At 37.6% G+C, this 12178-nt stretch overlaps 1 protein-coding gene across 1 annotated transcript in view; it reads left to right on the top strand.

The window, feature by feature from the left end:
• The window catches only part of PHEX (phosphate regulating endopeptidase X-linked), a 208118-nt gene that overhangs the window by 135297 nt on the left and 60643 nt on the right, over window positions 1–12178 (top strand). Inside the window, exon 14 of the mRNA XM_057718360.1 lies at window positions 2166–2269. Coding sequence (XP_057574343.1) covers window positions 2166–2269 — 104 coding nt within the window. The remainder of the gene's footprint in view (window positions 1–2165; window positions 2270–12178) is intronic.

The following is a 12178-nucleotide window of genomic DNA, read 5'->3' as shown; positions in this document are numbered from 1 at the left end:
ATACAACTTGTCTTATTTACTTAGCATTGCTTTTGAGATTATATCATTTTCACACATACAGACCATTTGTGTGGTTTTTCCATTATATGACTATAACACAATTATTTTATCAGCCACCTCTTCTAAGAGGATTGAGGGAGGGACAGTTTGAAGTCTCATTTCTGTAACTCATTGGCCAAGTAGAATACTAAAGATGCCAGGAATTGATACTTTCATTCCTGCTTTTCTCTCTGTGCTTTAGTTATTTTATTCTTTTTTTGTTTGTTTTTTAAATTTTATTTATTTATTTATTTATTTATTTATTTTATTGGCTGTGTTGAGTCTTCGTTGCTGCACACGGGCTCTCTCTAGTTGCCGCGAGTGGGGGCCACTCTTCGTTGTCGTGCACAGGCTCCTCATTGTGGTGGCCTCTCTTGTTGTAGAGCACGGGCTCTAGGCACATGGGCTTCAGTAGTTGCGGCACACGGGCTCAATAGTTGTGGCTCATGGGCTCTAGAGCGCAGGCTCAATAGTTGCGGTGCATGAGCTTAGTTGCTCCGTGGCATGTGGTATCTTCCTGGGGCAGGGATCGAACCTGTGTCCCCTGCATTGACAGGTGAATTCTTACCCACTGTGCCACCTAGGGAATCCTATTTCTTTATATTTTGGCCTGGTCCCCTGGAAAGATTACTAAGATGAGTCATTAACAAAAGTTACTCTCCAGACAAAATGAGTATCCATGATATGTTCGGGAAGAGATAAACCTGAGCCAGACATTGGCCAACAAATAGGCTGCTGTCATGTCTATAGTGGTCAAGTTGTATATATTCATTCATACATTATGTGATGTCTGTGAGTCTCATATACCTTCATGTGCTGTACTTTAATTTTTGCTGAGACGAAGCGAGAGAGTAGCACAGACATATATATACTACCAACTGTAAAATAGATAGTCAGTGGGAAGTTGTTGTATAACAAAGGGAGTCCAACTCGAGGATGGAAGATGCCTTAGAGGACTGGGGCGGGGAGGGTGGGGGGGAGTCGAGGGGGGGAGTCAAGGAAGGGAGGGAATACGGGGATATGTGTATAAAAACAGATGACTGAACTTGGTGTACCCCCCAAAAAATAATAAATAAATAAATTAAATTAAAAAAAAAAAGAGTATCATGGCTTATATTTACAAAAATGTTACAGCTGATAAGAATATGATTACTCTTGGTTTTTTGCTTATTCAGATGTGTATTTTATTTACCACAAATCTTATTTTATTTGCCACAATAACATATTTTAAAATCAAAGCATTAGGGATCACCACAAACCACTGCTTTTACTGTTAATGGATATTATTTACAATATTTAGATTAAGTACTGCTAGTTTTGTAGATAGAGTGCCTATAGAATTAAAACTGTCTGCCATTATCCTTCCAAAAAAAGAAAAAGGAACTCAAGATTTAATTATCTTTTCCCCTATTTTAATAGACAACATTGTTGTGAGCCATCAACTTCCTGTTTTTCCATGCGCGCTATAATCTATAATTTGCCTCTGTAATTTCATGAATTTTTAGTGACCAGAGCATTTTTGAGTGTTGATAGATAATTTCAATCAATAATTAAATTATTCTAGTGACTCCATTGTGCTTAGGGTAGAAAATAAGTCTGAATTACTTTCTTTTTTTTTTCTTCATGAACAAATCCTGATAATAGTAAATTGGATTTTAACATTTGACTAAATCATCATCTATGAACTAAACGAGGTTTCAGCTGACTAAACTGAATGTTATTAGAAGAGCCTATGTGACAAAGTACATTTTTAGAAAAGATCAAGGACTCATGTGGGCAAAGAAATTTCAAAGCTAAGATAATATGTTCTGTAAAGGTTAAAGTAGATTTTTCAGTTATAAAGCAAATGAAATGCATTGTAAATTACTGCAGCTTCTCTTGTTTTTTTACTGTGATCCAGAAATGATCATATTGATTTTTGAGCTTTTTATTTTAAAAGAAAATCACTGAGAGTAAATTTCACGGCTTTGTGAAGACTGGGTTAACCGGTGTTGGCTGAGAGATGATGTGAGGAGTGCAGCGTCTCCACTGCTCACTCATTTGTGCGCTGAAGTCTTTTTTTTTTTTTTCAGAGCCATCTCTTACCTGCACTTAGAACAGTGATGGTTGTGGTTTGTTTTATTCAGATCAAGTTTTCAGAATCTGACTACTTTGGCAACGTCCTGCAAACCCGCAAGTATTTAGCACAGACTGATTTCTTCTGGCTGCGAAAAGCTGTTCCAAAAACAGAGTGAGTAAAAAAAAAAGAAAGAAAGAAAGAAAGGAAGAAAGAGAGAGAGAGAGAAATATGTTGGTGGGAAGTGGAGTCTCTTTAGGTCAAACTTTGTAATTCCCCTCAAGCCAGAGTAGATAGCTTACTAGTTATTTTGGTTTGGCAAAATCTGTGTTATGTTTTGGCAACTCTGATTTCTGATATTATATAAATCAGTTGTTCAGTCTATAATTATGACTCCCCTACTCCTAGCACCAACACATATCAAAAGAAGGCTTATTAAGATGCAAATGTTCAAATCATTTCTAGATCTTGTTTTGAGTGTGTATATATATATAAACAAATTTCTCTAGAATTTCATACTCAGGCAGACACTTTTGAAGATCTTGAAAAAAATATTTAAAAAATAAAGTATGATTACAAATGTAGAGGTAATTGAAAATCGGCACACCTCATTTTACTGCACTTGGCTTTATTGAACTTTGCAGACAGTGCGTTTTTTACAAATTGAAAGTTTGTGGCAACCCTTTGTTGTCAGATGATGGTTAGCATTTTTTAGTGATAAAATATTTTTAAATTAAGGCATAGACATTTTTTAGACATAATGCCATTGCACACAATAGACTACAGTATAGTATAAATGTAACTTTTGTATGCACTGGGAAACCAAAAAAGTTTGTGATATTTGCTTTATTATGGTGGTCTGGAACTGCACCCACAATCTCTGAAGTATGCCTGTGATTATCAAGTAACTATAGGATCTTTGTTGAGGTAATGCATGTCAAAGAACTGATAGATAGCTCTATTATTTTCCTTCAGTAGCGGTTATTTCCTTCCAGCTACCGGTTGAAACTTTTCCTACAGGTAGGGAAGTTTCACTAGGAACTATTGGGATCAGGGCCAGTCATGATTTTCTTCTCTAGCAAAATGTGGATGATGATGATGATGATAGCATCTAAAAGTTGTGTTTATAATGTTCCAGGAAGTGACTTACATATTTTAATTCATTTTATCCTCCAGTCAATTTTGTGAGGTGTAGTTACTGTTTATTATCCCCATTTTACAAAATGAACGAGAGGCTTACAACTGAGAAATTCTTCAGCTCAGGTTTAGGTTACTTTCTCTTCTGCCTGCTGGTATTTTTACTCTATTCTGCTATGACCCAATTCTCCAAGGTTGTTTTCTCTCTCTTCTCCAGATTGGATAATTTCTATTGATCCATCTTCAAATTCACCAGTTCTTTCTTCTGCATTCTCAAATTTGCTGTTGACTCATCAACACATTTCTCATTTTGATTATTGCACTTTTCAGCTCCTGAAGTTCCATTTTTAAAAAAAAAATAGTTTCTATTTCTTTGTTAACGATTCTTTGTTGCCGTTGTCACCATATTTTCCATTAATTGTTTGAATAGTTTATTTTAATTCTTTGAACTAATTTATAATGGCTGCTTTCAAGTCTTTGCTAAATCCAACATCTGGGCTCACTCAGAGTCAATTTTTGTTGATTGGGTTTTTCTACACTTTTTCTTTTAACATGATTTTTTGTCATTGTTGAAAATGACATTTTAGATAATATATTGTAGCAACTGTGGATTCTGATTTATTTTTCTGAGGCTTTTTATTTTTATTTTTATTTATTTATTTTTATTATTTTTTGGGGGGGGGTACACCAGGTCCAATCATCTGTTTTTATACACATATCCCCGTATTCCCTCCCTTCCTTGACTCCCCCCCCTCGAGTCCCCCCCACCCTCCCCGCCCCAGTCCTCTAAGGCATCTTCCATCCTCGAGTTGGACTCCCTTTGTTATACAACAACTTCCCACTGACTATCTATTTTACAGTTGGTAGTATATATATGTCTGTGCTACTCTCTCGCTTCGTCTCAGTTTCCCCTTCACCCCCCGCCCCCTCCCATACCTCGAGTTCTCCAGTCCATTCTCTGTATCTGCATCCTTGTTCTTGTCACTGAGTTCATCAGTACCATTTTTAGATTCCGTATATGTGAGTTAGCATACAATATTTGTCTTTCTCTTTCTGACTTACTTCACTCTGTATGACAGATTGTAGTTCTATCCACCTCATTACATATAGCTCCATCTCATCCCTTTTTATAGCTGAGTAATATTCCATTGTGTATATATGCCACATCTTCTGTATCCATTCATTTGTGGATGGGCATTTAGGTTGCTTCCATGTCCTGGCTATTGTAAATAGTGCTGCAATAAACATTATGGTACACGTTTCTTTTGGGATTATGGTTTTCTTTGGGTATATGCCCAGGAGTGGGATTACTGGATCATATGGGAGTTCTATTTGTAGTTTTTTAAGGAACCTCCAAACTGTTTTCCATAGTGGCTGTACCAACTTACAGTCCCACCACCAGTGCAGGAGAGTTCCCTTTTCTCCACACCCTCTCCAACATTTGTGGTTTCCAGATTTTGTGATGATGGCCATTCTGATTGGTGTGAGGTGATACCTCATTGTGGCTTTGACTTGCATTTCTCTGATGATGAGTGATGTTGAGCATCTTTTCATGTGTGTGTTGGCCATCTGTATGTCTTCTTTGGAGAAATGTCTATTTAGGTCTTCTGCCCATTTGTGGATTGGGTTATTTGCTTTTTTGGTATTAAGCTTCATGAGCTGCTTGTATATTTTGGAGGTTAATCCTTTGTCCGTTGTTTCATAGGCAACTATTTTTTCCCATTCTGAGGGTTGCCTTTTAGTCTTGTTTATGGTTTCTTTTACTGTGCAAAAACTTTTAAGTTTCATGAGGTCCCATTTGTTTATTCTTGATTTTATTTCCATGATTCTAGGAGGTGGGTCCAAAAGGATCCTGCTTTGATGGATGTCATAGAGTGTTCTGCCTATGTTTTCCTCTAGGAGTTTTATAGTGTCTGGCCTTACATGTAGGTCTTTAATCCATTTTGAGTTTAATTTTGTGTATGGTGTTAGGAAGTGTTCTAATTTCATTCTTTACATGTTGCTGTCCAATTTTCCCAGCACCACTTATTGAAGAGGCTGTCTTTTTTCCATTGTGTATTCGTGCCTCCTTTGTCAAAGATAAGGTGCCCATATGTGTTTGGGCTTACTTCTGAGTTCTCTATTCTATTCCATTGATCTTCCTTTCTATTTTTGTGCCAGTACCATACTGTCTTGATCACTATGGCCTTGTAGTATAGTTTGAAGTCAGGAAGCCTGATTCCACCAACTCCATTTTTCCTTCTCAAGATTGCTTTGGCTATTCGGGGTCTTTTGCATTTCCATACAAATCGTAAGATTTCTTGCTCTAGTTCTGTGAAAAATGCCATTGGTCATTTGATCGGGATTGCATTGAATCTGTAAATTGCTTTGGGTAGTACAGTCATTTTCACGATGTTGATTCTTCCAATCCAGGAACATGGTATGTCCCTCCATATGTTTGTGTCGTCTTTGATTTCTTTCATCAGTGTCTTAAAGTTTTCTGCATACAGATCTTTTGCCTCCTTAGGCAGGTTTATTCCTAGGTATTTTATTCTTTTTGTTGCAATGGTGAATGGGAGAGTTTCCTTAATTTCTCTTTCTGCTCTTCCGTTGTTAGTGTATAGGAATGCAAGAGATTTCTGTGCATTAATTTTGTATCCTGCTACTTTACTAAACTCATCCATTAGTGCTAGCAGTTTTCCGGTAGAGTCTTTAGGGTTTTCTATATATAATATCATGTCATCTGCAAAGAGTGACAATTTTACTTCTTCTTTTCCAATTTGGATTCCTTTGATTTCTTTTTCTTCTCTGATTGCTGTGGCTAAAACTTCCAAAACTATGTTGAATATTAGTGGTGAGAGTGGTCACCCTTGTCTTGTTCCTGTTCTTAGAGGGAATTCTTCCAGTTTTTCCCCATTGAGAACGATGTTGGCTTTTGGTTTTGCATATATGGCTTTTATTATATTGAGGTAATTTCCTTCTATGCCCATTTTCTGGAGAGCTTTTATCATAAATGGATGTTGAACTTTGTCAAAAGCTTTTTCTGCATCTATTGAGATGATCATATGGTTTTTATCCTTCAAGTTGTTGATATGATGTATCACGTTGATTGATTTGCGTATATTGAAGAATCCTTGCATCCCAGGGATAAACCCCACTTGATCATGGTGTATGATTTTTTTAATGTGCTGTTGCAGTCTGTTAGCTAGTATTTTGTTGAGGATTTTTGCATCTATATTCATCAGTGATATTGGTCTGTAGTTTTCTTTTTTTGTGACATCTTTGCCTGGTTTTGGTATCAGGGTGATGGTAGCCTCGTAGAATGAGTTTGGGAGTGCTCCGCCTTCTGCAATATTTTGGAAGAGTTTGAGAAGGATAGGTGTTAACTCTTCTCTAAATGTTTGATAGAATTCGCCTGTGAACCCATCTGGTCCTGGGCTTTTGTGTGTTGGGAGATTTTTAATCACTGCCTCAATTTCCGTACTTGTGATTGGTCTGTTCATGGTTTCTATTTCTTCCTGGTTCAGTCTAGGAAGATTGTATTTTTCTAAGAATGTATCCATTTCTTCCAGGTTATCCAATTGATTGGCATCTAGTTGCTTGTAGTAGTCTCTCATGATGTTTTATATTTCTGAGGTGTCCGTTGTTACTTCTCCTTTTTCATTTCTAATTCTGTTGATTTGCATCTTCTCCCTTTTTTTCTTGATGAGTCTGGCTAATGGTTTATCAATTTTGTTAATCTTCTCAAAGAACCAGCTTTTAGTTTTATTTATTTTTCTTATGGTTTCTCTCCTTTCTTTTTCATTTATTTCTGCTCTGATCTTTATGATTTCTTTCCTTCTGCTCACTTTGGGGTTTCTTTGTTCTTCTTTCTCTAGTTGTTTTAGGTGTAAGGTTAGGTTGTTTATTTGATAATTTTGTTGTTTCTCAAGGTAGGACTGTATTGCTATAAACTTCCCTCTTAGAACTGCTTTTGCTGTGTCCCATAGGTTTTGGGTTGTTGTGTTTTCGTTGTCATTTGTTTCTAGATATTTTTTGATTTCCTCTTTGATTTCTGTAGTGATTCCTTGGTTGTTTAGGAGTGAATTGTTTAGCCTCCATGTGTTTGTATTTTTTGCATTTTTTTTCCTGTAATTGATATCTAGTCTCATGGTGTTGTGGTCTGAGAAGATGCTTGATATGATTTCAATTTTCTTGAATTTGCTGAGGTTTGATTTGTGACCCAAGATGTGATCTATCCTGGAGAATGTTCCGTGTGCACTTGAGAAGAAAGTGTAGTCTGTCGTTTTTGGATGGAATGTCCTATAAATATCAATGAAGTCGAGATGGTCTAATGTGTCATTTAAAGCTTGTGTGTCTTTGTTTATTTTTTGTTTGGATGATCTGTCCATTGATGTAAGTGGGGTGTTCAAGTCTCCCACTATTATTGTGTTCCTGTCGATGTCCCCTTTTATAGCTGTTAGCATTTGCCTTGTGTATTGAGGTGCTCCTATATTGGGGGCATAGATATTTACCATTGTGATCTGTTCTTCTTGAATGGATCCCTTGATCATTATGGAGTGTCCTTCCTTGTCTCTTTTAATAGTCTTTACTTTAAGGTCTAATTTGTCTGACATGAGTATTGCTACTCCAGCTTTCTTTTGACTTCCGTGTGCATGGAATATCTTTTTCCATCCCTTTCCTTTCAGCCTATATGTATCCCTTGGTCTGAAGTGGGTTTCTTGTAGGCAACATATAGAAGGGTCTTGTTTTTGTATTCATTCAGCCAGTCTGTGTCTTTTGGTTGGAGCATTTAATCCATTTACATTTAAAGTGATTATTGACATGTGTGTTCCAATTACCATTTTCTGAATTGTTTTGGGTTTGTATTTGTAGGTGTTTTCCTTTTCTTGTGTTTCCTACTTAGAGAAGTTCCTTTAGCACTTGTTGTAAGGCTGGTTTGGTGGTGCTGAAGTCTCTTAACTTTTGCTTGTCTGGAAAGCTTTTGATTTCTCCCTGAAATCTGAATGAGATTCTTGCTGGGTAGAGTATCCTTGGCTGTAGGTTTCTCTCTTTCAGGACTTTCAGTATATCCTGCCATTCCCTTCTGGCCTGCAGAGTTTCTGTAGAAAGGTCAGCTGTTATCCTTATGGGTTTTCCCTTATGTGTTGTTTGTTGCTTTTCTCTTGCTGCTTTTAATATTTTTTCTTTGTGTTTAATTGTCGTTCGTTTGATTAATATGTGTCTTGGTGTATTCCTCCTTGGGTTTATTCTGTATGGGACTCTCTGTGCTTCTTGGACTTGGTGAATTATTTCCTTTCCCATGTTGGGGAAGTTTTCCACTATAACCTCTTCAAATATTTTCTCAGACCCTTTCTTGTTGTCTTCTTCTTCTGGGATGCCTATAATTCGAATGTTGGTACATTTAAGGTTATCACTGAGGTCTCTGAGACTGTCTTCTAATCTTTTTATTCTTTTTTCTTTTTCCTGCTCTGTGGTGTTTATTTCCCCCATTCTATCTTCCAACTCACTTATTCGTTCTTCTGCCTCAGTCGTTCTGCTGGTTATAGCATCTAGAGTATTTTTAATTTCCGTTATTTTGTTGTCCATTGCTGTTTGTTTTTCTGAGTTCTTATGAACTGTTTCTTGTACTTTCTCTATTTTGTTATCGAGATTTTGTATCATTTTTACTATCATTACTCTAAATTCTTTTTCAGGCATTTTTCCTCTTTCCTCCTCATTTATTTGGTCTTGTGGGTTTTTTTCCTGCTCCTTTGCCTGCATGGTGTTTCTTTGTTTCCTCATGTTTGTCCAGACTTTTGGGGTTGCTTGTCCTGGTGATAGAGGTGTTTATAGAAGACTGTCCAAGCCTCACACTAATGTCCGAGTATTAGATTAAATGAATATTAAGTCTAGGAAACACATACATGTATAAGACACACAATTACTGAATCCGTTAGGACATAAGGCTCTAGAAAGACCTGACAGAACCCCAGTGTGCTATCAGATATTCAAAGAGAAACCCAACAGAAATTGACAACTGAAACAGAACAAATCAGAGACAAAAGCAAAAGCAAACAAACAAACAAATAACACCTTACACATACAAACATTAATCCAGAGAGATTTTGTAAGCTAGGATCAAATATAGAAAAGAGCCAGAGTACCACCAGAGAGAATGGAGATTCTCAGAATGTAATTAGACAACTGTACTAAGAACTAAGATAAAGACAAAAGCCTAATATTAAATACCAAGGCGGTGCGTCATCTGGAGAATAGAGCAAGGAGTCTGAGCAGACTGATAGTGTTGCTTATAGGTATGTTAAGATAAAATAAACTTAAAATGGCTGGAAGAAAGGGGAACAGAAGAGCGTAATGTGGTTGGAAATATGCAAATAAAAAGAAAGGAATAGGAATGTATAAAAGATAGGGATGAAAGGAAAGTATGAGAGATATATTATCCGTACTACCAAAAACTTAGCGGCTATGTTGGGCTCCCTGCAGTCCTTTCTGGTGTCCGAGGCCATCTGCTGGTGTTCAGCTGGTTCTCTGTGGGAATTACTGCGTCCTTTCGTGCATTCCCAATGCATCTGTGGAGAGGGATGCACTCCACGTCTCTCTACTTCGCCGCCATCTTTTCTCTCTCCTTTCTGAGGCTTTTTAAAAAGTAACTTTAAAAGTAACTTTCCTGGACTTACACTGTACAGTACTTACACTGTACACTTACTCTGCTACAGTATGTGGCCATGGATGTCTCTACTCATTTTTTAAATTCTTATTTTTATTTTTTAGCCTCACTTCATGGAGGTTGTCCTTGTTTCTGCAAAGCTTAGTCCTCAGCTGGGGATGAGGGCAGATCTTGTGCTCAAACACCTTGAACCTGTAGGGCTTCTGCCCTCTGCCAGTTGATCTGTGTGGGGGTTGGGAGTGCATTCAAAGTCACAAGCTGTTCTCAGTCACCCTTGGAGTTTACTTTCCACTGGGCTCTCTTGGGTCTCCCATGTACACATGCCTAGTTTCCCAGGCAGTCAGGCATGTATGGAGAACTTATCTCACCCTTCTATGACTCTTTCAGTTCAGCTATCTCCCTTTTAAATTTCTGGCTGATCTATCACTTTCCCAATGGGAACTGTAACTTAGGTTAGCAAAGCTGTGAGCTTTCCTCATTTGTTTTCTACCAAGTTTATCAGTTTTTGCTGGCATAGATGCAAGTTTTTACCCCTACCCCAAGTGAGTTCACCCCCTGTGGCAACAAAGCTGCTGATTTTCCAGCCAGGCCTATCCTAAGAAAATAAGTTCTCACTGATCGAGCTGGGAGGGATGGGAGCAGTCCCAGGCAAGAAGACCACAGGCTCCTGTTTTACTTTCTCTTAAGTTCTAGCAGTTTTTCAAAATTAAATGTTTTTCAGTGTGTTGTTTGCCTTTGATCAATTCCCAGGGCCCTAAAATGGTTGTTTGTTGACAGTTTTGTCCATTTTTATACTTGGTTTTTGTGGAAAGAATATGTTGACCTTTTTATAGTGTCATAGCTGGAAGCCTGACTTCCATGGCCCAATTTTTTTTTTCAAGGCCTGTGTTTTAACCTTGGCTGATATTCTGGTCTTCAGATGTTTGGCTGGCTCTTTTTATGCTCTCTGAGTCTCTCGGTACTCTCTCTTCCAACTCCCTCCTCTGTTCTGGCCTCTAGAAAAACTCTGGGCCCTTTACCCTCCCTCGTCTTAAGCCGTGATTACGCCTCTCCCTCTTAGCCATGGTTCCCATCTAGCCATCCCGCTCTCTGTCCTTCAGATCTTCTTACAACATGCACCTATAACGTAAGTTAAAAGTGTTTGACTTTAAGGAGTAGGCCTAAAGCTGAACCATTCCCCTTACCTATCCCTGACTCTACTCGAAAGCACAAAGGAAGAAAGCAGAAGGCTTTAGAACTTCTTTGGAAATGACATATAGCTGATGTGAAGCCATCTGCTCCACTGTCCTTGATTTTCTCCTCTCATCACAGTATCTCTCAGTCCATCTCGCCTGTTTCATTTCTGACCTAAATTATTCAACAGAAATTTTAGACTTAGGGTTCTAAAACTAGCTTTTCAAATCTCACGACTTCAGATAGTTTCCAGTATCTCAATGAGCATCTATCTACATGTAATGTGTAAATCTTCCTGCCCTTTCAGGTCTACTTCAGATAAGTTCAAACTCTTGTTTTTGCAACTTATGAAAAATTCAAACTTCTCATCAGTGTTTTTGTGAACTTTCAGGGTCTTCTCAGGGATTCTTCTATATTGGAGATGCTGTCAAGTTAATTCTTTAATTTCAGAATGTCATTATTCATTTGGGTGTGTAGCAAGGCTTGGGTTTCTAATTGAAAAACTCCTAAATGTGTCATTTTTAACATCATCCTAAAATACTGATGAGCTGTAAGATTCTAATGGCCTTGACTATTTCTAATATTTACGCCTTGGAAAAGTGCTGGCTGACTGTGGGCTTAAGCAAACTGTGTGATTTGTGTCTTTTTCTTCTCTGTCAATGAAAACAAATACCTCTTTCACAAGGACATTAAATTGGTTAATGTTTCTGGAAAAGTTCTCCTGGAATGAAAATCAGTGCAGTGATAGTAATTTCTCAGACCATATGTCTATTTCAGGGAAAGCAACTTTAGGAAATTTAAGATTCCCTTTGCAGGGTAAAGTGATATGATAGTCATTTTTAAAGAAATTTCGAGTGGGTCTTTTTCAGGCATTGTGGTGATACCCATCGACTTTAATTGACATCTTTTAGGTCTGAAAATTCATTAGTTAATCGAATGAGGATGATTCTGGAGTAGCTCCACTACACTAGTTTACTTCAAATAGCACATCATGGTTATAGTTTCACGAAGCCCTGAAATAACATTTGCTTCTTTGTGGGTATAGGAGATAAACACCCTTTATCTTTCATTCTCATGGAATCCATTTTAGCTGCACTAATGTGCATTAAGAAGTTTCTAACGCGATG

Source organism: Hippopotamus amphibius, chromosome X (assembly GCF_030028045.1).
Source record: "Hippopotamus amphibius kiboko isolate mHipAmp2 chromosome X, mHipAmp2.hap2, whole genome shotgun sequence".
Classification (NCBI taxonomy): domain Eukaryota; kingdom Metazoa; phylum Chordata; class Mammalia; order Artiodactyla; family Hippopotamidae; genus Hippopotamus; species Hippopotamus amphibius.
The sequence above is the reverse complement of the archived record's forward strand: the minus strand, read 5'-3'. Positions and strand labels throughout refer to the sequence as shown.